Raw genomic sequence first — 27313 nt, forward strand, 5'->3', positions numbered from 1 at the left:
AGTCATTTCATATTCATATCATATATCACATTTTTACCAGGAGGAAATTAGTCTAGCTTACTTATTACCTCTCCCCAAATGCAACATTACTATACAGGGAACATGGTAATTATAGCAAGCATAGCACCATAGTATCTAGCTACTGTTACAATGTTACAATGCTACTGTACCTACCAATACAAGGATTTAAAAAAATAATTTCAAAATTAAGTATAGAAGAGGCAACGTTTAATACACAGCTTCCATTCAAGTCTAGTCTAGAAGAATCACAATCTTAGTGATTTCCCCAGAGCCTACTGTACAACATACCAGAGCCTACTGTCCAGCATACCAGAGGCTACTGTCCAGCATACCAGAGCCTACTGTCCAGCATACCAGAGCCTACTGTACAGCATACCAGAGCCTAGTGTACAGCATACCAGAGCCTACTGTACAGCATACCATAGCCTAAAGTACAACATACCAGAGCCTACTGTACAACATACCATAGCCTACTGTACAACATACCAGAGCCTACTGTACAACATACCAGAGCCTACTGTCCAGCATACCAGAGCCTACTGTACAGTAGGGGTGGGGGAAAAAATCGATACACCACAGTATCGCGATATTTTGCCTGACGATATTGTATCGATATTTGGACGCCAAGTATCGTTTTTTTTTTTTTTTTTGCAGGCCATGCCAGGCCACCGGGCTACTATAAACTTTAGTTCCAAGGCCAGCAGTAAACAAACGGTAGCATATTTTCATTTTGTTTTAACAGTAACAGTTTTGTCATAACAGTAATTTACAAATTCCCCAGTTACTGAATGGGCTGCACAAGATGTTTTGTGTAAGTGAAGTGAAGTTGCAAAAACTACATAAGTACAGTAGTCCACACACACATCCAGTTAAGGTGGACTGTAAGTAGACTGTAACAAACAGTTCAGTTTGTCAGGTGCATGCAACTATGACATGACTTTATGAAAGTTGTTGGTCTGTCTACTTGACAATGTTGCTGCAATAAAATGGTTGAAGTCAGATGTACAGACTGAAAAATTGTTCTTATATAAACCAGATGTTGACAAAGTTTTCCTTTGGGGACATCATTTGCAGTTGAAAATGTAAGAAATCGCAATATATCGAAATATCGAAATATTCAATATATCGCAATATCAATATATCGAAAATATCGCAGTATCGCAATACTATCGTATCGCAATACTATCGTATCGTGACTCAAGTATCGTTTCAGTATCGTAGCGTGGGCATCTGGTGATTCCCACCCCTACTGTACAGCATACCAGAGCCTACTGTACAGCATACCAGAGCCTACTGTACAGGATACCAGAGCCTAGTGTACAGCATACCAGAGTCTACTGTACAGCATACCAGAGCCTACTGTACAACATACCAGAGCATACTGTACAACATACCAGAGCCTACTGTACAACATACCAGAGCCTACTGTCCAGCATACCAGAGCCTACTGTACAACATACCAGAGCCTACTGTCCAGCATACCAGAGCATACTGTACAACATACCAGAGCCTACTGTACAACATACCAGAGCCTACTGTACAGCATACCAGAGCCTACTGTACAACATACCAGAGCCTACTGTACAACATACCAGAGCCTACTGTACAGCATACCAGAGCCTACTGTACAGCATACCAGAGCCTACTGTACAGCATACCAGAGCATACTGTACAACATACCAGAGCCTACTGTACAACATACCAGAGCCTACTGTCCAGCATACCAGAGCATACTGTACAACAACATACCAGAGCCTACTGTACAACATACCAGAGCCTACTGTACAGCATACCAGAGCCTACTGTACAACATACCAGAGCCTACTGTACAGCATACCAGAGCCTACTGTACAACATACCAGAGCCTACTGTACAGCATACCAGAGCCTACTGTACAGCATACCAGAGCCTACTGTACAACATACCAGAGCCTACTGCACAGCATACCAGAGCCTACTGTACAGCATACCAGAGCCTACTGTACAACATACCAGAGCCTACTGTCCAGCATACCAGAGCCTACTGTACAACATAACAGAGCCTACTGTACAGCATACCAGAGCCTACTGTACAACATACCAGAGCCTACTGTACAACATACCAGGCAGAGCCTACTGTACAACATACCAGAGCCTACTGTACAGCATACCAGAGCCTACTGTACAACATACCGATTTTGGTATCAAAATTAATTTCAATTGAATGGTGAACGCCCCAGTGGCTTACCTGGTAGAGCATGTACCACTAAGGCTAGTCCTTCCCGTGGCCGGCCCGGGTTCAAATCCGACCCATGGCCCTTTGCCGCATGTCATTACCTCTCCCTCTCTCTACTGCACCTTTCCTGTCTGCTTACTGTCCTGCATGTCATTACATCTCACTCTCTCTACTGTACCTTTCCTGTCTGCTTACTGTCCCGCATGTCATTACCTCTCCCTCTCTCTACTGTACCTTTCCTGTCTGCTTACTGTCATTACCTCTCCCTCTCTCTACTGTACCTTTCCTGTCTGCTTACTGTCATTACCTCTCCCTCTCTCTACTGTACCTTTCCTGTCTGCTTACTGTCATTACCTCTCCCTCTCTCTACTGCACCTTTCCTGTCTGCTTACTGTCATTACCTCTCCCTTTCTCTACTGCACCTTTCCTGTCTGCTTACTGTCCCGCATGTCATTACCTCTCCCTCTTTCTACTGCACCTTTCCTGTCTGCTTACTGTCCCGCATGTCATTACCTCTCCCTCTCTCTACTGTACCTTTCCTGTCTGCTTACTGTCCGCATGTCATTACCTCTCCCTCTCTCTACTGTACCTTTCCTGTCTGCTTACTGTCATTACCTCTCCCTCTCTCTACTGTACCTTTCCTGTCTGCTTACTGTCATTACCTCTCCCTCTCTCTACTGTACCTTTCCTGTCTGCTTACTGTCCCGCATGTCATTACCTCTCCCTCTCTCTACTGTACCTTTCCTGTCTGCTTACTGTCCCGCATGTCATTACCTCTCCCTCTCTCTACTGCACCTTTCCTGTCTGCTTACTGTCCCGCATGTCATTACCTCTCCCTCTCTCTACTGTACCTTTCCTGTCTGCTTACTGTCCGCATGTCATTACCTCTCCCTCTCTCTACTGTACCTTTCCTGTCTGCTTACTGTCATTACCTCTCCCTCTCTCTACTGTACCTTTCCTGTCTGCTTACTGTCCCGCATGTCATTACCTCTCCCTCTCTCTACTGCACCTTTCCTGTCTGCTTACTGTCCCGCATGTCATTACCTCTCCCTCTCTCTACTGTACCTTTCCTGTCTGCTTAATGTCCGCATGTCATTACCTCTCCCTCTCTCTACTGTACCTTTCCTGTCTGCTTACTGTCATTACCTCTCCCTCTCTCTACTGTACCTTTCCTGTCTGCTTACTGTCCCGCATGTCATTACCTCTCCCTCTCTCTACTGTACCTTCCCTGTCTGCTTACTGTCCCGCATGTCATTACCTCTCCCTCTCTCTACTGCACCTTTCCTGTCTGCTTACTGTCCCGCATGTCATTACCTCTCCCTCTCTCTACTGTACCTTTCCTGTCTGCTTACTGTCCGCATGTCATTACCTCTCCCTCTCTCTACTGTACCTTTCCTGTCTGCTTACTGTCATTACCTCTCCCTCTCTCTACTGTACCTTTCCTGTCTGCTTACTGTCCCGCATGTCATTACCTCTCCCTCTCTCTACTGCACCTTTCCTGTCTGCTTACTGTCCCGCATGTCATTACCTCTCCCTCTCTCTACTGTACCTTTCCTGTCTGCTTACTGTCCGCATGTCATTACCTCTCCCTCTCTCTACTGTACCTTTCCTGTCTGCTTACTGTCATTACCTCTCCCTCTCTCTACTGTACCTTTCCTGTCTGCTTACTGTCCCGCATGTCATTACCTCTCCCTCTCTCTACTGTACCTTTCCTGTCTGCTTACTGTCATTACCTCTCCCTCTCTCTACTGTACCTTTCCTGTCTGCTTACTGTCATTACCTCTCCCTCTCTCTACTGTACCTTTCCTGTCTGCTTACTGTCCGCATGTCATTACCTCTCCCTCTCTCTACTGTACCTTTCCTGTCTGCTTACTGTCCCGCATGTCATTACCTCTCCCTCTCTCTACTGTACCTTTCCTGTCTGCTTACTGTCCCGCATGTCATTACCTCTCCCTCTCTCTACTGCACCTTTCCTGTCTGCTTACTGTCATTACCTCTCCCTCTCTCTACTGTACCTTTCCTGTCTGCTTACTGTCCCGCATGTCATTACCTCTCCCTCTCTCTACTGTACCTTTCCTGTCTGCTTACTGTCCCGCATGTCATTACCTCTCCCTCTCTCTACTGCACCTTTCCTGTCTGCTTACTGTCATTACCTCTCCCTCTCTCTACTGTACCTTTCCTGTCTGCTTACTGTCCCGCATGTCATTACCTCTCCCTCTCTCTACTGTACCTTTCCTGTCTGCTTACTGTCCCGCATGTCATTACCTCTCCCTCTCTCTACTGCACCTTTCCTGTCTGCTTACTGTCATTACCTCTCCCTCTCTCTACTGTACCTTTCCTGTCTGCTTACTGTCCCGCATGTCATTACCTCTCCCTCTCTCTACTGTACCTTTCCTGTCTGCTTACTGTCCCGCATGTCATTACCTCTCTCCCTCTCTCTACTGTACCTTTCCTGTCTGCTTACTGTCATTACCTCTCCCTCTCTCTACTGTACCTTTCCTGTCTGCTTACTGTCATTACCTCTCCCTCTCTCTACTGTACCTTTCCTGTCTGCTTACTGTCATTACCTCTCCCTCTCTCTACTGTACCTTTCCTGTCTGCTTACTGTCATTACCTCTCCCTCTCTCTACTGTACCTTTCCTGTCTGCTTACTGTCATTACCTCTCCCTCTCTCTACTGTACCTTTCCTGTCTGCTTACTGTCCGCATGTCATTACCTCTCCCTCTCTCTACTGTACCTTTCCTGTCTGCTTACTGTCCCGCATGTCATTACCTCTCCCTCTCTCTACTGTACCTTTCCTGTCTGCTTACTGTCCCGCATGTCATTACCTCTCCCTCTCTCTACTGTACCTTTCCTGTCTGCTTACTGTCCCGCATGTCATTACCTCTCCCTCTCTCTACTGTACCTTTCCTGTCTGCTTACTGTCCCGCATGTCATTACCTCTCCCTCTCTCTACTGTACCTTTCCTGTCTGCTTACTGTCCCGCATGTCATTACCTCTCCCTCTCTCTACTGTACCTTCCCTGTCTGCTTACTGTCATTACCTCTCCCTCTCTCTACTGTACCTTTCCTGTCTGCTTACTGTCATTACCTCTCCCTCTCTCTACTGTACCTTTCCTGTCTGCTTACTGTCATTACCTCTCCCTCTCTCTACTGTACCTTTCCTGTCTGCTTACTGTCATTACCTCTCCCTCTCTCTACTGTACCTTTCCTGTCTGCTTACTGTCATTACCTCTCCCTCTCTCTACTGTACCTTTCCTGTCTGCTTACTGTCATTACCTCTCCCTCTCTCTACTGTACCTTTCCTGTCTGCTTACTGTCCCGCCCAATAAAGGTAAACACCCCCACAAAATAATCTAACAAACGACTCATCCAAATGTCAGACTTTTTTCTACTAAGGCTTTTAGGTTTTGGATTATTTTGGAGCATTTTTCCTTTATTGGACAGACAGGACAGTCAAGGAAGAATATCCCCAAAACATCTAACATAATAAAACTAAATAATAAATAACTCCCAAATGGATGTCAGGTTTTCTACTAAGGATAACAGACTGCATAGAAAAGCAGCTGAAATGAAATACCACGGAAATAATTTACCTTGTGTCCAGTGAGATGTGCTTTTCATTTCACAAACGTTGAAGTGCATGAAGTGGTTCTGTTATCGAAAAAGATTCCGGCGACCCTCAGCAGTGCTGGTGACCCTGCCAACAGCTACCACTGATTACTACTGACCCCGCTGATTCAAATCCATATAGAGCAGACGTTTTACCATGGCTGTTCCCTCGCACTCTTTTATTGGCTTTTGCACTGCAAATTCCTCTTTCCACCTGAAAAATCCAACCACTCGTTAACGTCTCCATCCGGCGCGCTTTGGTATTTGTCACTTTTCGCTTTGGTATTTGTCACAATTCCCCAGCTTTTTGAATATCTACTGAAAGATGGGTTTTGTTGTCGGTGGAGTGGCGGCCACGGATGGGATCAGTTTTGACGGCCCGTCATTCACGCAGAAACTGAAGCGGCATCAGAAATGCCAATCTGCCTGCGTAAGGGCTGTGTTGAAGACAGTCTGACGGACATATTGTGAAAACGTGTCCATTAGCCTGACTTCACTAAGCACAATGTAGTGGAGATACAACTGCCGTAGGAACTAGAGTGAAGGGAACAAGTACAGTAACTCAGGGTTCTTCCTGCATAGTGGAATTCTTGGTGCCCCTAAAGAGGCGCGCGCGCACGCACGCACGCACGCACACACACACACACACACACACACACACACAGACAAATTAAAATGAAAACATCCCACTAAATTGTGAGGGACATTACTTTTTACCCTATCATTTTAGAGAATTTCAAAGTTCAAGTCCCACATTTGCACGTTGAAATGGCTTCCTTTCTGAAACTGCTGTAAAAACACATTGCCATTACAAGTTCTGAGTCTGACTGACTGATATATGGTTGTATTCAGGATAACACTGACTACACACTACCCCAAAATCAAGCATTTTTACCATATCATTCTGAGAATTTCAAAGTTCAAGTCCCACATTTTTACGTTGAAATGACTATAAACTTGGGCTGCTTCAAAAACACATGGCTCCATGAGTTCAGTGTTTACGCTGAGCGATCCTGCTTACTGTTTGTGCATAATAGTCACCCCCTAAAGGCCCATTGTGAGGCAGGAGAAAGCCTGTATCTACGGCAGGGAGGACCGGTGCAGCACACCAGGGATCTGGACTGTGTTCAGCTTCACTATAGAGAGCCAAAGTGGAACGTCACTTCCTGCTTCAGCACTGTAGCAGAGATTTTCATCCGCCATTTATTTTCCCATAGACATTTCGTAAAATGCTTATAAAAATAGTTGTACTGGTTCAAACCAAACAGTACAGATATATTTAGAAACAGGAGAGATTGCATAACATTTTACTCTAACCAAAACGTAAAAAAAAAAAAGAGGGTTTAAAGAAAATATTTTTTCGATGTTGTTTTTTAAAGTTTTGGTCCGAGTGAAATGTTCTATGGTCTCTCCCGATTCTAAATATAGCTGAACCGTTTGGTTTGACGAAGTAAAACTATTTTTTATAAGCATTTTACGAAATGTCTATGGGAGAATAAATTGTGGAAGAAAATCTCTGGTACAGTGCTGAAGCAGGAAGTGACGTTCACTTTGCCTCTCTATGGCACCATCAACATTTTACCACTGGCTTCTCGCTTTTTGAGTCAACAACATAACCGCAGCAGAATGAGTAAACCGCAGCAGAATGTTTACAGAATCAAGTAATTAAGTCTCACTAAAACCTTGATGAGGGGTCTTGCCACTAGAAGACTTTTAATTTGTCTCGCCTTATTTTAATCGCCCCCCATGAAAAGAAAACAATACAGAGAGAGAGAGAGAGAGAGAGAGAGAGAGAGAGAGAGCGCTATGTGGACTGTGGGACCTGTTCCTACCTCCTCACACCCCTGTTAGTCCCGGGGAGGCTGGGTTGATCATACCTTCCTGGATTGAGGCTTTAGATCAGTCATCTAAGGATAAAATATGACTGAAAGAGCAATAAACATGCCTCAATGGTAAGAAAAAAAAACAATTACTACAGCTGGACACGATAAAACTCGCTAATAATCACTGCTACCTGTGCAGCTTGGGTCATACATAGACAGTAACTGGCTTATGGAGTTGAGATTAATGTATTGTAGCCTTCAAATTCGGGCCTGGAGGGAAAAATCACTTAAACCTTGGCCTGACTCCGGAGAATGGAAGCACTCAAAGTTCCCCACTAGAGATGGAACGATATGAAAATTTCATATCACGATTTATAGTGACCAAAATGATCACGGTTATCAGTATTATCACGGTTTGTTAAAATAAAAAATAAAAAGTACAAATACACTCACAGAAATCATTTAATCAACTCCAAGGTTGCGCGTTTGCATCTGGGAGACGGTTGCCAACTTTGGTTGATGATGGACAGTATTTACCATGTTTTTCAAAGCACTGTAATCATGGTAACACGGTAATCAGGGTACCACGCTTTTAATGATCATGAAAATTTGAAATGGTACGGTTATCGTAAGGAATTGTATCACGGCTATCATTACAACCGGCTATCGTTACATGCCTATTCCCCACTGTGTCTGACCCACTGTCTGACCTCTATTGCTCCAGTCAGATGAGCGGAAACGAAGCCCATGTGAAGATGCAGAAATCGTTTTAGCCCGCCTGAAGCAATTTGGAAAGGCCGCTTCTCCGCCGTAAACATCCGAGCAGCGTGGCTAATGCAGGGATATCTGCCAGGCTGGTTCTGGCACTAAGCACAGTGCTATAAGCCCCGCTGACAAAGCCAGCTAAGAATCAGTGAAGCCCTGCAGAAGGAGCATGACGCTGTACTACTGTAAGCTAATGCTCTTGTAAGGGGCTGACTACCTGCAGAGCCAGGGGTTAGCCTGGTATTATCCTCTTCAAATCAGCCAAACAGGATCACTGTGCCCATCCCCTCCTCCATCCTCCAATCCTCCAGCCGCTCTGCTCCGGCCATCCGTGCCTTCCCCAACGCCTTCCCTGTCACCCAGGACCCACTATAACCGTCAATTGTTTTCTGGAGTACCGACTCCATCCAAATTCATAAAATGATAAATGACTGTGACATTCAATTCAAAAAGACAGATACATTTTTCAAAGTGACCAACGTGAACGCACTCCAAAAAAGCATTTCATTTGAACCAACTATACTAGGGTGTCTGGCTGTAGTCAGCTCAGCTTACATTGTGCACATAGTGGGAGGGGGGGGGGACAAGCTCTTGAGTAGAATATGTTGTGCTTGCCCCTGGTAATACACACATAAATGCTGTACGGCCATGCACTTCCTCATATTCATCCCCAGTCATTCACATAGCCTGCAGGTTAGAACGATGCTGCCCTCACTGTGAACTGAGGTCGGCTCTACTTGTGCCCCTTCCTGTCGATTACACGCCCACGGTCCATTACTATTGCTTATGAATCAAGCTTACGTTCAGGCTTAGATCTGCATCTCATGTTTAAGTCATTTCATGAAAATCCCAGATGCACTAAAGTCAGTGAACGGTCAGAACGAGCTCGTCTGTGCGTGCAAATTCCTGCAGTGCGTAAAAGACATTTGTGTCCTCGTGGTCCACCATACTCTGCTCCTTCCAAACAAGGCACTCTGGCCCAGAGTCCTGCACCGGGTCGGGGTTCCACGGGGCCCCGCCGGGTACCCGCAAAAAAACGTGGGGGGCGGGTAAAAAATACACTTCTGTAAATTGGTGGGTCGGGCGGCGGGTAAAAATTAATAAATGCGGACGGGCGGCGGGTGGAACAACGACAACGTATGAGCCTTGTATGTTTTTCTGTTGCACTCAGATGGAGGCAGGGGGTGTGTCTGGCAGGGGGGGGTGTGTCTGGCAGGGGGGGTGTCTGGCAGCTGGTCTGACTCGAACAGGAGAAAAGTTTCTGATGCACGTTTTCGCAGTTTGTTTACATAACCGGCATCGTTTAAAGTATGCGCATACTGTGCAATGTGTGACGCTATATGGACTGCACAAAACATTCAAAACTCAGCTGCGGTCAAGGTGATTGATTGGAGACAATACGAGTCGGACAGATAATATAGTAGGCTACGTTAGCTTCCAGTCAAACATACACACTGGCTGTTTTCATAGCAACAGGCAAGAACATGTCATGGATAGATAGCGTGAAAGTGGAGAGGTCTCATCCCAACGTGGATTTACGTTCCTCCAACAGCAATCATAAAGGCAGTATGGATTATACCGGACATATTGGAAATAGCTGGTAAGTCACTTTGCTTGCTGTAACTGTCTGTGTGTCTGATAACAGAGCTATCCAGCTGGTTAGTGAGCTAGCAGCTCCTAAAAGCTAATTAACGTACATCAGCTGACGAGTCTCGGCCAGAAAGACTGCTGTTCGCCTCTCGTGTGAAACGGTGGCAGTTTCGTTTGGTTCACTACAAAATGTTTGCACTGCAGATTAACGGTTATTATATATATGCGGTTCCGGGTCGGGGGGCGGGCCTCATGTCTGCGGGGCGGGGTGGGTTGCGGTACTGATTGATCATATGTGCGGGTTCGCGGAGCGGGGTCGGTACTGCACGTCGCGGGGCCGGGCGGAACCGGGTCTTGAAAATCAGACCCGCGCAGGACTCTGCTCTGGCCTGGCGTCCAGGTAGTGATAGATTCCCCTGCCTACCAACATGAGGGTCTCCGGTTCTGACTTGGACGGTTGTCCATACAGGAAACAATTGGCCAATTGTGGGTGGGAAGCCAGATTAAGGGTATGTGTCCTGATTGCTGCACTGATGCCTCCTCTGGTCGGTCGGGGTGCCTGTTTGGGGGGAGGGGAACTGGGGGGAATAGTGCAATCCTCCCACGCGCTACGTCCTGCCAGGGAAACTCCTCGCTGTTAGGTGAAAAGAAGCAGCATGTGTCTGAGGAAGTATGTGCTAGTCTACAACTCTCCCCAGATCAGCAGAGGGGGTGGAGCCATGACCGGGACAGCAGGGGGAAATTAGCTGGACGATATTCAATATCATCCTTCATCGTCTTTTAATGGGATTATATTGTGATGATATGGTGATTTTGGGATATCGAGACTTCTGCTGTCTGAACTGATGAGAATTTTATTTAGAAACTCAGACAAAATTAAGTATGGCAGGAATCATTATATGCAAATTTAAGTTTAGTTTGACAACACACCAAACTTTACCATTCGCTTACATAAGCAATATTGTCACATATAATATTTAAAAAAAATCTTGATCTCAAGGATTGAATCAATTAAAATTAATATTGTACCCAGGCTTCTTTACCTTTTCCAGTCACTGCCAGTAGATGTCCCCCTAACCCAATTTGTGACTTGGGACAGGGTCATTTCAAGATTTATTTGGGGGGGGGAAAAACCCAGAGTGAGATATGAACTCTCCAGTTGCCGAAAGATAAAGGAGGCATGACTCTCCCAAACTTAAAAGAATATTTTTATGCAGCCCAGTTAAGATATATAGTTTGTTGGTGCAAGCCAAATTATACAGCAAAATGGAAGGAAATGGAAAATGAGTTTGGGGGAATGCCTATCCAGACCATTATTGGAGATAAGGGAGTTTATAAAAAAAACTGGAAATCAAATTGACTCAATTACATCATTCACATTGGAAATATGGTTTAGAATAATTAAAAAATATAGGATAAAGAAAGATCTAAATTTGCTAAAATGGGTATCATTTGATAGTACGGTAGTTTCAAACCGGCCGATTACGATAGAGGATTTAAACAGTGGGTAACGAAGGGAATCACAGCATGGTGTACGTTATTGAATGATGGGCAGCTGGAGAGTTTTCAGAATATAAAAGATAAATACAATTTGGAGAAAAACGAATTTTACAGATATCTACAACTAAGGGATTATTATATCAAGGAAATCAAGGGAGATCCCTCCATAGAAGTGTTTGGTGTGATCAAAATTATAATGAATTCATATAATAATAATAACATCAGAATTATATCTGCGTTATACCAAGCATTGAAGACAAATAAGGATTCAACTGAATATATCAAAGAGAAATGGGAGTCAGAGCTCAATATAAAAATCTCTGAAGAGGATTGGCAAAACATGTGGACAATACACCAAACATCCACCAGTTCACGGGTATGGAGAGAGTTCTCTTGGAAAAAGTTTTTTTATCACGCCCAAGGTTAAGAGTAAATACTCAAGTATAAATGTACAATGTTGGAGAGAATGTGGATCATCAGATGCAAATCACACACATATATTTTGGAATTGCAACAAGTTAACATTGTATTGGACTGAGATTCATAAGTTTGTACAGAAGATACTAAGATATGATATCCCTAAGAGTTACAGTGTAGTGTACTATATCTGTGTAACTTCACTGAAGAAAATGTACGATTACGAGATAGATATCTGACCAAAATCTTGTTAATAGCTAGTAAAAAAGCTGTCACAAGGATGTGGGGAAAAGTAGAACCTCCTACTCAAGGACAATGGAGGAGTATAATAGAAGAAATCTATAACATGGAGAGACTGACTTATCGACTAAGACTACAGGAACAACAACTGGAAGAAAAATGGGAGAAATGGACAATATTAAAATCACAAAACAGCGACGAAGATAACTGATAAAACAAGCAGACGATTGACGGACTCACTGGATGAAAAGGAAAAAATGAAAGTAGCACCCAAACAGTAATTTTCTTTGTCATTTTTTTTCTTATAATTATGTATGTCCTTTTTGTATAAGTCTTGTCCTTTTTATGTATACTTGTTCAGAAAAACGAAAAAAAAAAAAAAAAAAAAAAATCTTGATGATTAGGCTATCATGATATTGATTTCAACCATAGCATCCAGCCCCACTTTCCATCCTTCCCTTAATCAGTCCACAATCGGCAATTTCTTTCTAGATGCGCAACGTATCTGTGAGGAACATGCACGACTCCCTCTCTCGCCCTGTCTGTCACCTGCAGGCCACTCCCTCTCTCGCCCTGTCTGTCACCTGCAGGCCACTCCCTCTCTCGCCCTGTCTGTCACCTGCAGGCCACTCCCTCTCTCGCCCTGTCTGTCACCTGCAGGTCACTCCCTCTCTCGCCCTGTCTGTCACCTGCAGGCCACTCCCTCTCTCGCCCTGTCTGTCACCTGCAGGCCACTCCCTCTCTCGCCCTGTCTGTCACCTGCAGGGCACTCCTTCTCTCGCCCTGTCTGTCACCTGCAGGCCACTCTGTCTCTCGCCCTGTCTGTCACCTGCAGGCCACTCCCTCTCTCGCCCTGTCTGTCACCTGCAGGCCACTCCCTCTCTCGCCCTGTCTGTCACCTGCAGGCCACTCCCTCTCTCGCCCTGTCTGTCACCTGCAGGCCACTCCCTCTCTCGCCCTGTCTGTCACCTGCAGGCCACTCCCTCTCTCGCCCTGTCTGTCACCTGCAGGCCACTCCCTCTCTCGCCCTGTCTGTCACCTGCGTGCCACTCCCTCTCTCGCCCTGTCTGTCACCTGCAGGCCACTCCCTCTCTCGCCCTGTCTGTCACCTGCAGACCACTCCCTCTCTCGCTCCGTGTCTGTCACCTGCAGGCCACTCCCTCTCTCGCCCTGTCTGTCACCTGCAGGCCACTCCCCCTCTCGCCCTGTCTGTCACCTGCAGGCCACTCCCCCTCTCGCCCTGTCTGTCACCTACAGGCCCGGGAAACCATTGGCTCTAATCTTGTATCTCTCTGCCGTTACCACGGTGACCCAGCGGCAACCGACAGCTTTATCTCTGACCTGCAGAGGAATACCCAGGAGACCGTATCTCACACACACACACACACACACACACACACACACAAACAAGGTGCAGACACACCTGCACATACGCACACACAAACAAGTGTACCCCCCACCCAAGACACATACACGCAAACACTCGCACCCCACCCACATGTCGACTCTCTTTATCTCTCTCTCTCTCTCTCTCTCTCTCTCTCTCTCTCAGATACAGATACAGGCAGGTGCTTCTGTGCACAGGTGTATACACGCAGGCAGACACATGTAGGCTAATCTTGTCACACGTCCAAAGACGCAATGCACAGTTGGCCCCGCATGTACGCCACATACAAAGTCCCACAGCCTGGCAGGCAGCTGAAGCTCTGACCATGATGAGTGGTGAGGTTCTAAAGACTGAGATAGGAGCAGAATAGACTTTATCACTGGATGGCGCACACGGCTTAATTTTAGGGAAAGTTTTTTATAGTCTCGCCTGAAAGATTTATCAGCAGACTTTGCCCGGCGGCCGCATTTACTCTCACACACCGAGGCAGCTCCGCCGGAAGCAAAAAGAAGGCCGCTTCACAAAAATACTCCGAGAACTTATCGCTTCCATTTTTTTTTCTAAATCTTTTCAATTAAATTGCAATTCAAAGCCGAGGAAAAAGTAGGCCAAAATAAATAGCGTTTAATGTCAAACACACTAAACATAACGCCGGCTGAAAGTAAGTGCTGGAATGGAAATGAGGAATAAAACTTTTTGTGCGAATGAAAATGCAGCTCAGTAGAGCTCAGCAAATTTGCATTTAATCAATTTGAAAAAAGGTTTTAATGCAAAGTTAGTTGCTCGAGACATAGCCACACACACACACACACACACACACACACACACACACACACACACACACACACACACACACACAGACACACACACACACACACACACACAGACGCACACACACACGCACACGAGAACTCATCACTCCAATGACATTTCATTGCACAATCCATCTTAATCAGCAAGCCCATCAGAGACAATATATCGTCCTCTCCATCTCTCTGGTGCGCGCTCTCCTTCTCCGGACGGAGTGATTGAGGGGTGTAAAGAGGAGGATGTTTCTCCTCCCCCCGCCCCACCAGGGCGGCTCTTAAGTGCTTGTGGGTTTTTATGTTTGTAGTGTTTTATAGGAGCGGGCAGGAGCCAGTGGCTGTAAAAGTGTGGAGAGAGGAGGGGAGAGGAGGAGGAGGAGGGGAGGGGGGGAGTTACTGTAAATCCAATCTTTATTGAGAACGACACAGACGACAAACAGAAAAGCCAGCCACCAAACCTCCCTGCAACGCCCTCCCTCACCTGATCGATCAGCGCTGACTGAGGGAAAGAAGGGAGTCAGGAAAGAAAGAAAGAACGAAAGAGAAAGAGAAAAGAAAGAAAGAAAGAAAGAAAGAAAGAAAGAAAGAAAGAAAGAAAGAAAGAAAGAAAGAAAGAAAGAAAGAAAGAAAGACGCTGGACTGGTGTAGTCTGTATGACTGTTCATTTCGTAGGCGTTTGTTTTGTTTTTGTGTCTGTGTGCACTGTGAATGCGGGGGCATATACTGTACAAGTGTGTGTGTGTGTGTGTGTGTGTGTGTGTGTGTGTGTGTGTGTGTGTGTGTGTGTGTGTGTGTGTGTGTGTGTGTGTGTGTGTGTGTGTGTGTGTGTGTGCGTGCGTGCGCGCAATTCCTCTCCACCAGCCAGGCTCTGGAAGCCCCCCTCCCAACCTGTGCCCTCCTCACATGGATCTCAGTGCAGCGTGTAATTGGCCACAGTTGGCTTCAATTGAATGTTTGCAGCCTGAGGGGTGAAATGATGCTTCAAGGCCTTTCAGAGCAGCCAGGAAAAATCCACAACACTCTCCTCCACATGTTCAAGACCACAACACTCTCCTCCACATGTTCAAGACCACAACACTCTCCTCCACATGTTCAAGACCACAACACTCTCCTCCACACGTTCAAGACCACAACACTCTCCTCCACATGTTCAAGACCACAACACTCTCCTCCACATGTTCAAGACCACAACACTCTCCTCCACATGTTCAAGACCACAACACTCTCCTCCACATGTTCAAGACCACAACACTCTCCTCCACATGTTCAAGACCACAACACTCTCCTCCACATGTTCAAGACCACAACACTCTCCTCCACATGTTCAAGACCACAACACTCTCCTCCACACGTTAAAGACCACAACACTCTCCTCCACACGTTAAAGACCACAACACTCTCCTCCACACGTTCAAGACCACAACACTCTCCTCCACACGTTCAAGACCACAACACTCTCCTCCACATGTTGAAGACCACAACACTCTCCTCCACATGTTCAAGACCACAACACTCTCCTCCACATGTTCAAGACCACAACACTCTCCTCCACATGTTCAAGACCACAACACTCTCCTCCACATGTTCAAGACCACAACACTCTCCTCCACATGTTCAAGACCACAACACTCTCCTCCACACGTTCAAGACCACAACACTCTCCTCCACATGTTCAAGACCACAACACTCTCCTCCACATGTTCAAGACCACAACACTCTCCTCCACACGTTCAAGACCACAACACTCTCCTCCACACGTTCAAGACCACAACACTCTGCTCCACATGTTCAAGACCACAACACTCTCCTCCACATGTTCAAGACCACAACACTCTCCTCCACATGTTCAAGACCACAACACTCTCCTCCACATGTTCAAGACCACAACACTCTCCTCCACATGTTCAAGACCACAACACTCTCCACCACATGTTCAAGACCACAACACTCTCCTCCACATGTTCAAGACCACAACACTCTCCTCCACATGTTCAAGACCACAACACTCTCCTCCACATGTTCAAGACCACAACACTCTCCTCCACATGTTCAAGACCACAACACTCTCCTCCACATGTTCAAGACCACAACACTCTCCTCCACATGTTCAAGACCACAACACTCTCCGCCACATGTTCAAGACCACAACACTCTCCTCCACATGTTCAAGACCACAACACTCTCCTCCACATGTTCAAGACCACAACACTCTCCTCCACATGTTCAAGACCACAACACTCTCCTCCACATGTTCAAGACCACAACACTCTCCTCCACATGTTCAAGACCACAACACTCTCCTCCACATTTTCAAGACCACAACACTCTCCTCCACATGTTCAAGACCACAACACTCCCCTCCACATGTTCAAGACCACAACACTCTCCTCCACATGTTCAAGACCACAACACTCTCCCCCACATGTTCAAGACCACAACACTCTCCTCCACATGTTCAAGACCACAACACTCTCCTCCACATGTTCAAGACCACAACACTCTCCTCCACATGTTCAAGACCACAGGTGCTGGGCTGACTACTCTGTGCCGCCGTCACTATACTGCCACTACGGGACGTTAAATTCATGAATGAGAGTAACTAATAGTTCCTCCTGTCCCTAAACGTCTTTACGTTGCTGTCTTTTGTTCTGACGGCGTATCTCTTTAAGTGTGCCTCTTAGTCAATCAGTGAGCCATAAAGAGAAAAGGTTGGCCCCTTAGGGCGTGCGTCCACATAGCGTTTGTCTGTGTCTTTTTGGCGAGGACAAAGCACTGCCTGGAGCGCTCGTCAGGAGAAATAAAAGCGGATGATAATGTCGCCTGCTGCTGCTAGCTTACCAGCTGCACTAACCAGCTGGTTAACATAATGTTAGCAGCACGTTTAGCAGACAACACAGTGTTGTAGAACAAGCAAGGTTTACAAGATTACCAGATATAATCCATACTGCCTTTATGGTCACTATTACAGTCATGTCAATTCAACGATGAGCCTTCAGCTTTTGAAAGCGCTCCGCTCTTTTCTGGAGGGGCCGCCTTTTGTGCACCTTGCGGCCGCATCCCGTTGCTTTTAAAGAGGAAAGGAGGCTGAGGAAAACTAGAACGAGCGCACCGTGGATATATGCCTCCGCCAACAAGTGAGCAGTCGGCATCCATGTCTGTCCAGACTTTGCCATTTGAGCCAAATGTGAAGAAATTCCGTCAAGGTATTACTGAGATATGGCGTTACCGAGCTTGAAAATGGCGTTCATGAGGTCACAGTGACCTTTGAACCTTTGAACACAAAAATGTAATCACTTCATCCTTGAGTCCAAGTGGACGTTTGAGGCAAATTAGTTGAAATTCCGTCGAGGCGTTCCTGAGATATCATGTTAACGAGCTTTAAAATGCATTCAAGAAGTCATAGTGACCTTTGACCTTTGATCACCAAAATCCAATCAGTTCATCCTTGAGTCCAAGTGGACGTTTGAGGCAAATTTCGAAGAAATTCCATCAAGGCCTTCCTCAGAGATCACGTTAACGAGCTTGAAAATGGCGTTCGAGAGGTCACAGTGACCTTGACCTTTGACCTTTTGATCACCAAAATCTAATCAGACTTGAGTCCAAGTCAACGTTTGAGGCAAGTTTTATGAAATTCCTCAGATATCATAACATAACATCGGACGGACGGACAACCCGAATCCATAATGCCTCCGGCCTGGCTATCGCAGGCGGGTGGAGGCATAAAAACACTGTGTGGACACACAGCCGTAGTCAACAAGATGACCGTGGAGAGACAGCCGGCCGGCCGATCAGTCAGTCACATCACTCAGACGGACAGATGATCTGACTTTGTTGCCCGGGCCCAAACCCCTAGCGGGTATCCTTGTACCTGCTTGTTGCCATGGCAATACAGTCAAGAGATTTCACTACTAGGCGGCTACTTTGTCTCCTCCCAGACTCCTCTCTCACTCTGGCCGCTCTCTGTCATTCACCACGTCAACTCTCTCTCTCTCTCTCTCTCTCTCAGGCTCTGCCTCTCCGCCGGTCCTGTACGTTCCCTCTGCCACTGCTTGGGTTTCACTCTCCCTCCCTCACCTTGCCTCGTCCTCTCTGCTAAATGACACTTTACTAGCTGTTTCCTCTTGTTAATTCGATGCCACTTTGCATAGTGGGACTCTGTAAAAGCTCTTGTAAAACATACACACACCGCGACACAAAATCGTGTATACTCGTAGACATGTGCATGGATGAGTGCAAGCACGCACACACGCACACACACACGAGCGCACACACACGCACATACACGCACACACACACGCACACACAGAGCAATCCCATAAATGAGAGTCAATAATCACCATATTCGCTCAATGCTGGCACGGCTTACACCTGCCGGTTGCCAGTCAGCTGCCAATGAAAATGCATCATTTCTGTGCTAAAGCCTCATCATCGAGCATCATTTCAGCATGCTGGCCTCCTATTCTCTCCTGATACAGAGCGAGCCAAGCCAACAATTACATCTCCCCAAATGCCCAATAGCCTCGTGGGAAATACACCAGAGTGAATAAACTAGCTTTTGGCACCATCTAATGGTCAAATAGGGGATTGCAGCATTGTACTAGAAAAACATAAGATACAGCCTACTGCAACATGTTAGAAAACAACTAGTACACCAAGATATACCTCGAACCATTGAAAGTCATTATTAGGGTTAGTCAATATATCCCTAGACTGGATGTCCTTTTGCCAATATATCTGTCAATATCATCCACCACTCGAATATGATGTATGTAGTTTATATATCTATCAATATCATCCATCTCTCTAATATCATGTATATTATGTAGTTTGTTATATTACAGTCAATCAATCATCTATATTACTCTGGTTTGTCTTTGGTAATGCTGATTCTAATGTGACATTTTAAGAGTCCACACAAGTATGTATGAGGGAAACACTGGATGCTTGGTATTTGTTTTTATTTATATTTTGGCATCAAATTGGTCAAATTTAAAGAGTACCATCACAAACTATCAGCATTCACCAGGTTCAATCCAAAAACCTTGGTGTCAGCCTTAAAAGCACATACCAGCCAAAGTCCTTGTCATTATACAATATTTAGTTTCATCCATGCAATCTGATTGGCCCAACACCAGCACGCTGTGCCAAGCCCGAGTCATGCTTTATTCATTGTTTTGCCAAGTCTTGTAGTATCCAGGGAGCTTGTTTGTCATCTTTCTTGTTTTCCACTGTTTTTATTATCATTATTATTACAGTATTATTATTATTTAGTTTGAAGAAAACTTCACAGTACATACACATTTGTAAAGCTTGTTGTTGTGCCTCCCACATATTCCATCAACATTACACCCATATTCACAGTAAAAAAAATGTTAAATTTGTGCTAAATTGAGGTATACATGCAGACATAAATGCACACACTGAATGGAGGCCGCGCTCACCGCTCAGTCTTGTTTCTACCCACCCGCTACCGGCTTGCTTATTATATGCTCAAAATGTTGCTACGGCTGGCGCGCGAGACTAGACAGTGGGGGGAAAAAACCCATATATCTCAATGGGCTGACTCACCAAAGGACGGTGCTGCGGCTCTACACTACAGGATTGGGGATTCTAGAGCAGGTACATAAGACATCTGTTCAGATGTGCGTTTACTGCGGTGGTTGAATCCCCGATCCTGTCTGGGCTAGCAGCTAAATGCTAACTATGCTGAATGGGGAGAACGGGAGGATTTCCCCCATGCTGACCCATTAACCACGCGCCTATGACGAGACACCGCCTGAATGTATACTTTTGCGTTTATATTCTATTTTTCGTTTCTTAAGGCTTTTTCGAGAGGTCGATGTGACAGTGATTAGCTAACCTTGCAAGGCAGCTGGATCATGATGATCACATGATAAAGCCATCTTGCCACGACAACGCTCCAATCCGAACCACCGGTGGTTCACACCAGTCAGCATCCAGAGGCAGCTATGGGCGGGATTTAAGTGTAACGGTGCTTGTCCATTGTTCTGTTTTTTTCCATGCTTCCCAGAGCCATTGAGATGTCAAGAGTTACGGCATCTACATTCACTCCAATGGACCAGTGTTTTTTTACAGCAATGGCGATGGATCGCAGCCTCGCAACAGTTCCTAGAAGTAAGGTTCTAGATTAAGCAGCACTGCAGAGTGCAGCAGAATGGACCTTTTGTGATGTACTTTGAAGGGTGGGATGTTTAAAGAATCAAATTGTATGTTATCAGCTTTATTTAATGCATTCAAACGGACTGCGACATACTTCTTGGAAGTATCCTTGGAACTACAGTATAAACCCAACCAATCATCACTCCTCGTGTCCCCCGGCCGATCCATTCTAGCATCGACCAGGAAGTATCTGAAGCTATGTGAGTCTTGTGACGATCAAGCATTTTGGACGCTCACGCTTCCCATTTATTTTGTATTGGAGGCAGCTGTGCAATGCATTGTGGGGCAGGCAGGGCTGTGCCCGCTCCTCATTTGCATAAAGTATGAGGGCCGTGCCCCACACCTCCCCGCCTCCTGAACTCGTCAGAGGGAGAGACTGCATGGCCTATTGTAGGCATCAAATGCTTTCAGAAACACATTTCACTGAGCCACTTTCATATAGGAAGAGAACGTTTCATATTTGCCGCCATGTTTCCGCTCCACATCAATACGCTGTTCAGACGTTGTTCGTTCAATCAGGGCCACAAACCGCCCCGATTGGACGAACACTTTCACAATGGTTCTGTGAAAACAAAACCACCTGGCAGCGACAGGTGGTTAGTGATTAAGTCCCCTCCCCCCCACGCACACGGAGACACACACCTGCATTGACGATGGCGTCTATCTCCAGCTTGGTGATGTCACCACTGTAGACGGAAATCTTCTGGTCCAACTTTTCATTCCTGTGGTAGTGGCTCTGCTCAGCACCGATTGATACTGACACACACACACACACACCCCCACACACACACACACACACACACACACACACACACACACACACACACAAACAATATGAATCAGGATCTGTTTTACTGGTCAAGTGAGTTTACACATAATGGAATTTGGCTTGGTGTTTTCCCCTCAGTCAGCTTAAAAGTAGGAATTACAGGTAGCATATAAAGACGTATTATACAAGTAAAATAACTACAACTAGAAACACACGCATGTACAGTACACACAGTTTAATATCTATCTATCTATCTATCTATCTATCTATCTATCTATCTATCTATCTATCTATCCCTACCTGTATAACAGAGAGAGACTGTTTTCGACTGTGTGTCTGACCTGGGGTGGGAGTCCACACTGGGATGTTGTCCAGCGGCTCATAGTTAGGGGTCCTGTAGTACTGACGCCTCTCCTCCACAGACAGTGACAGCAAGAAGTCTGAGAGTGATGATGGAGAGAGAGAAACAGCAGCATAATTCTTTACAAAACAAAGCATTTGGTTAAATATTTATTTTGTTTACGAAATAAGGAAGGCAATGTGGCACATTTGGCATTCAAAGTGACTGAAGCGAAAGCCAGATGGAAAACTGGGCACTAGAATATGGCTTATAGGGCCTTGTCTGTGGTAGTTTAGTGACCTTATGGCACATCATGCTATCTTCTATGTCAGTGGTTCTCAAACTTTTTCACATGAAGGACCACTAAACTGACTTTACATGTTTTATTAGAGAAAGTGTATGAAACCCATGACCAAAATAGTCATACATTCTGTCCTTGTGTTACTTATGGATGGAATTATTGAAAATAAATCATTGTGACTCGTGGTTCAGTCGCGTGACAGGTGACAGCAAGCGTTTGCTGCTGAGAACACTGTAGTGTCGTGAATTCCCTGACACAAAACATAATTATTCAAATCTCCACTCGGCTGAATAGTCTCACCCTTGGCCTCCTTCCAGTCTCCTTCAGCGGAGTTTAGGTTGACTTTCTGGGCCATGGCGACCAGTGTCCCAGTGTGGAGACACACCACCGCGGCGGCGGTCACTCCGAGTGCACCGAGGCCGAGGGCGAGCCCGGCCAGCAAGCCTCTCTTCCCCCGGGGTGAGGAGCCGTGTCCCTGGCCTGACCGCCGAAGTGCTGCTGTCGTTGTTGTTGACAACTTCGCCACGCGGTTTGCAGTGTGAATATGGCCGGGGACGGGAAGAAGACTTGTCGGTAAGTTTCTACCCAGCCCGACCGAGGCGTGCAGCGGGCGCCTTGGCAGCGGGCTTACAAAGTGTTTGAATTTGACACCGACACTCTGGAAGTCAACACGGCTGCGGGACAGAGCACCGACTCTGATGTGGAGATACATCTAACTGCAGACCCGCAGAGCCAGCTGGCTACGCCTCTTGGCACGGTCTGGCTACGCCTCTTGGCACGGTCTGGCTACGCCTCTTGACACGGTCCAACAACGCATTAAGAGTTCGTGTGTGTCAGTTCTGCCCAGGCTAAGAGCCCCTATCTCGGGTACCATAGACCCAGGCAGGTCCCCTTACCTCCACACTGCCTCTGCCCAGGCTAAGAGCCCCTATCTCGGGTACCACAGACCCAGGCAGGTCCCCTTACCTCCACACTGCCTCTGCCCAGGCTAAGAGCCCCTATCTCGGGTACCACAGACCCAGGCAGGTCCCCTTACCTCCACACTGCCTCTGCCCAGGCTAAGAGCCCCTATCTCGGGTACCAGACACCCAGGCCAGCCCCCTACCTCCACACTGCCTCTGCCCAGGCTAAGAGCCCCTATCTCGGGTACCATAGACCCAGGCAGGTCCCCTTACCTCCACACTGCCTCTGCCCAGGCTAAGAGCCCCTATCTCGGGTACCACAGACCCAGGCAGGTCCCCTTACCTCCACACTGCCTCTGCCCAGGCTAAGAGCCCCTCTCCCGGGTACCACAGACCCAGGCAGGTCCCCTATCACCACCCATCCACTACCCAGGCCTGGAGCCCCTCTCCTGGGCACCAGAGACCCAGGCAGGTCCCCTATCACCACCCATCCCCTACCCAGGCCTGGGGCCCCTCTGTCAGCCACCAGACACCCAGGCAAGTCCCCTATCACCACCCATCCACTACCCAGGCCTGGAGCCCCTCTCCTGGGCACCAGAGACCCAGGCAGGTCCCCCTCCACTACCCGCCCTGCCCCTCACCTTGCCCGGGTACCACACCTCCGGCAGAGACCCCCCACCTCCAGGACCTTGCGCACCAGGGGGTCCTGTGCCCCCCACTCTTATAACGCAATATCCACTCCAACAAGGGGATTATTCCTGAGAATAATTTTAATATTGATTGTAATTCTTGCCATTTTTGTAATACAGAGATAGAGACAACAGATAATTTATGTTTTTCACTGGATTAGCTACTAGCTTTTGGTCTAATTTGAATTTATGGATTAAATATAGCATTGATGCACTACCACCATTTATACTTGAAACTGTCAAATTTTGAATATTCATTGAAGGTAAAAAAAATAATTTTTAATGAACAATGTAATTATTTTGACCAAATATTTTATACAGAAATGTAAATACTGTATAGCAAAACTCTACTCTGTCTACAACCTTTAAAAAGGATTTAGAAACATTTTCCAAATCCATAAAATATACATATGAAAAACAAAATGTGTTGGGTGAGTTGAAAACGAGCCTAACTACGCTCAGTGTGGAAGATAGAAAGCATAATTGTTCTTGTAATTCTTTAAATCAAGAGAAAAATAACGAGTATTTTATTTTGTGTGGAAGATAGAAAGCAACGAGTATTTTATTTTGAAGGGTGATGTGTATACCAGACCGTGTCAAGAGGCGTAGCCAGACCGTGTCAAGAGTGTCAAGAGGCGTAGCCAGCTGGCTCTGCGGGCTCTGCGGCGCTGCAATTATATGATGTTGCTGATGTGTGAAAACAGAGATGCCATTTGAAATGCCATGCCCGTGACACTAGGGGATCAACGATAACGGTACGTTTATAGCTACAGTGACAGCCACCAGTAACGTTATAAATCACACACCGTAGTTTGGTTTCGTTTTCAATAGAAACGCACTGCCACTGAAGTTATTGTGGTGGACGACGTGACACAATTATCACGCAAGACAGGCATGTGCCATTTTTGTTTTGGACAGTGACGCGTGGAATGTTCCATAATACGAGGGGTGTCGGCTTTCTACCGCACAACGACAAACTTCACAAAGTGTTATTAACTATTAACATGACCTAGTGGTGCTTGGATGAAGGTTTTAATTTAAATAATTCCAAGTGAGAAAGAATGCAACGGCGTCAATGTTGCTGTATTCTCAACTTGATACCCCATTACGAAACCCCGAATCAGATGACATGAAATCAAGCTCTAAAGCCTCCTTCAAGTGCTGTCAGATACCTAGGTAAGCGCCATTGAAAGACCTTGAAAGACTCAACAAAATGGTAATTGGGTGAAGGGGAAAAAATGATTTTGTAGATGTAACTCTGTGCTGCTTGATAATGATTTCTATAAAACAGGCACCTAAACCTACTTTTGACTCAGGGTTGATTTTGTTATTCCATCTAAAAGCCCTTCAACGGTTTCCCAAAGTAGTGGTGTGAACTAGTAAGACCTTTTGGTTGGAAAAATAAAGAAAGCCCATTATACATAGAATGCATACAAAGTGGGTAATGTACGTAGTTCGTAGTGTAATTGCGAGAAGCAAGACATCAGTATCAAATCCTATGTTATGTTGGAGGAAGGTAGAGTGTAGAATCCCGTTTTCTCTTGTGTCCCTAGAAGGCAGCATTACTCTCTGGCCCCTCATCCCCACCTAGCGAAGATAAAAGTGAATGCCACTCAATTAGAAAAGGAAAAAACCAAACACAACCTGTGATGACATCAATATATAAAATTTGAAGTTGCACCATAGTTCAGCAGGAGCTATGTGGACCAACAACAGAACATTTATTATGATTATGATTATGATTATGATTATGATTAGTATTGTAGCGTATCACTGATACACCAAGGAACGGAGAGTTGTAGTTGGTACAGGGTCTTTATTCACAGGCTTCGTTAGCTCCTAGCAGCTAGCTTCACACAGCTAGCTCTACACATAACAACCGGTCTCGCTCACTCCGTATCTTGACTCCCCGCGGCACAGCGGCCGCTGGTCCTATATACCCCGTTTCCCCTAGGAACACACCCACACACATTAGTTCCTAGCTACCGTTGAGACACTTATGTTGCACATCACATTACAGGTAATACTTAGATTACCCAAACACGTTACATACTCCTCACCCAACAATAAGGTTAACGCCCACGTTAACACCCACAACCCAACATATCCCCCTGTACCAAAACACACCACCCCACAACATTTTGCATTCCCCCAATTTGCCTCTTATTTTTCAGCACACTTTCAATTTCCGTTCCACCACCACCATTTCCATTTCTTTTCCCATTCCTTAAATTCAACCCACATTTCAATTATCACAAGCCCCAATATTTACATTCCCTCTTTTCTCTTTACACTCATCTTCACATCAACCACTATTTCCATCCCCTCTTTTTAAAGCTTCTGTCCCATCTGAAGCACATCAGTCCTGCTCAAACCCCAGTGGGGTTAGCCCTCCGCAGGGTGACTCTCCTCGGTCTTCCCCCCGTGTCCCACAGTCCACACATGCACTGCAGTATCTCCGCACGTCCTCCTTTTGTTTGCCCCAGTAGAAATGTCTACGGAGGAGGCTGAGTGTCTCTTCGGGCCCCCGATCACCGTATGGGCCATCGTGCGCCCCCTTCAGTGCCAATTCTCGCAGGCAACCGGGTACAACCCACTGAGTCCCGCTTTTCCCGTGTCCCTTTCTCTCTAAAACCCCATCTCCACCCAGATGCAGGTCCGAAAACATGTTCCACAGTCCCCTTGTGGGCCCGGAACATGTGTGAATCTCTTCCACAGGGGGCCGGCGTCCGGCCGCCACCCACGCATACACCGGACCGACATCCGCATCCTCCATCTGTCTGCGTCTCCACTCACCCCCGTTGACATGCGTGATGTGCCTCTCCTCGTCTGTCGGCTCCACCGCTTGCACTCGCTCGTCCTCCCGTCCCGCTCCCTCAGGGGGCGGCGTGTTGAGGACAGCAGGGCGGACACCATCGGCGTCGATCTCCACCTCGACTTTCTGCAGCGCAGCCGTGGGGGTTGTGTAGCGGCCTGGCTGGGCCGGCTCCTCCAGCGTTGACCCCTCTCGCTCCCCCGGGGACACGAGTGCCGCTCCCCCCACTGTAACAGCATTGCAGGTGATGTCGCTCACTTCCCTCTGGCTGTTCAAAACGATTCCCATTATCTTGATGGTCTCGTCGCTGATGGCGATCTCCCCCACCACTGGCTGGCATACAGAGCAGCTAGCCTGGGCCGGCTCAACAGTCCCTTTCCTGCCCAGAACAATCGGCTCTATACTGCCCCGCTGTTCCGCCGCTTGTTGCTCAGGCTGCTCCACTGCTTGTTGCTCGGGCTGCTCCCCCGGCTGTGTGTCTCCTCCAGCGTTCACACTCTTAATGCAGTCTCCAGCCAAATGTCCAGGCGACTGGCAAGCCCAACAAAGCCTCACCTGTCTCTCCTCTCTCGCTGTCCTCCAATCCCCGACAGCTTCTTGACATTCTCTGGCTAAATGTCCCATCGCGCCGCATGCCCAGCAGGCTCCCTGCTGTCCATATCGTTGTCCCACATACCCGGTCCGTATCCCGGGCTCGCCTCGGCACCACCTCGCCACGTGGCCCGGTTCTCCACAGTTCCAACACAGTCTATTTTGTGTCTCCTCCGTCCGCTTCTCTCCGTGCTGCGCGACCTCTCGTAGCGTCCGCAATACCTCCACTGCCCAGGCAGGAGTTCCTTCCACCAGCCGTCTGACTTCTTTCAACACCCGGGCCTCCATGCCCGCCAGCCTCGAGCTGATCTCTGTCATCAGCCCTTCTTCTCTCCCGTTCACCGACAGGCTT

The 27313-nt window shown here is 46.8% G+C and overlaps 1 protein-coding gene across 1 annotated transcript in view; it reads right to left on the minus strand.

Annotated features, from left to right (window-relative positions):
- Positions 1 to 22676, minus strand: part of macrod1 (mono-ADP ribosylhydrolase 1) — a gene marked incomplete at its 5' end in the record, with an annotated part of 177641 nt that extends 154965 nt beyond the window's left edge. Inside the window, 3 exons of the mRNA XM_083651800.1 lie at positions 21197 to 21310; positions 21665 to 21763; positions 22265 to 22676. Of these exons, the coding sequence (XP_083507926.1) occupies positions 21197 to 21310; positions 21665 to 21763; positions 22265 to 22676 (625 nt within the window). The remainder of the gene's footprint in view (positions 1 to 21196; positions 21311 to 21664; positions 21764 to 22264) is intronic.
- Positions 22677 to 27313: the final 4637 nt, after the last annotated feature.

The sequence above is a fragment of the Poromitra crassiceps genome, assembly GCF_964638095.1.
Source record: "Poromitra crassiceps genome assembly, chromosome: 15".
In the NCBI taxonomy this organism is placed as follows: Eukaryota; Metazoa; Chordata; class Actinopteri; order Beryciformes; family Melamphaidae; genus Poromitra; species Poromitra crassiceps.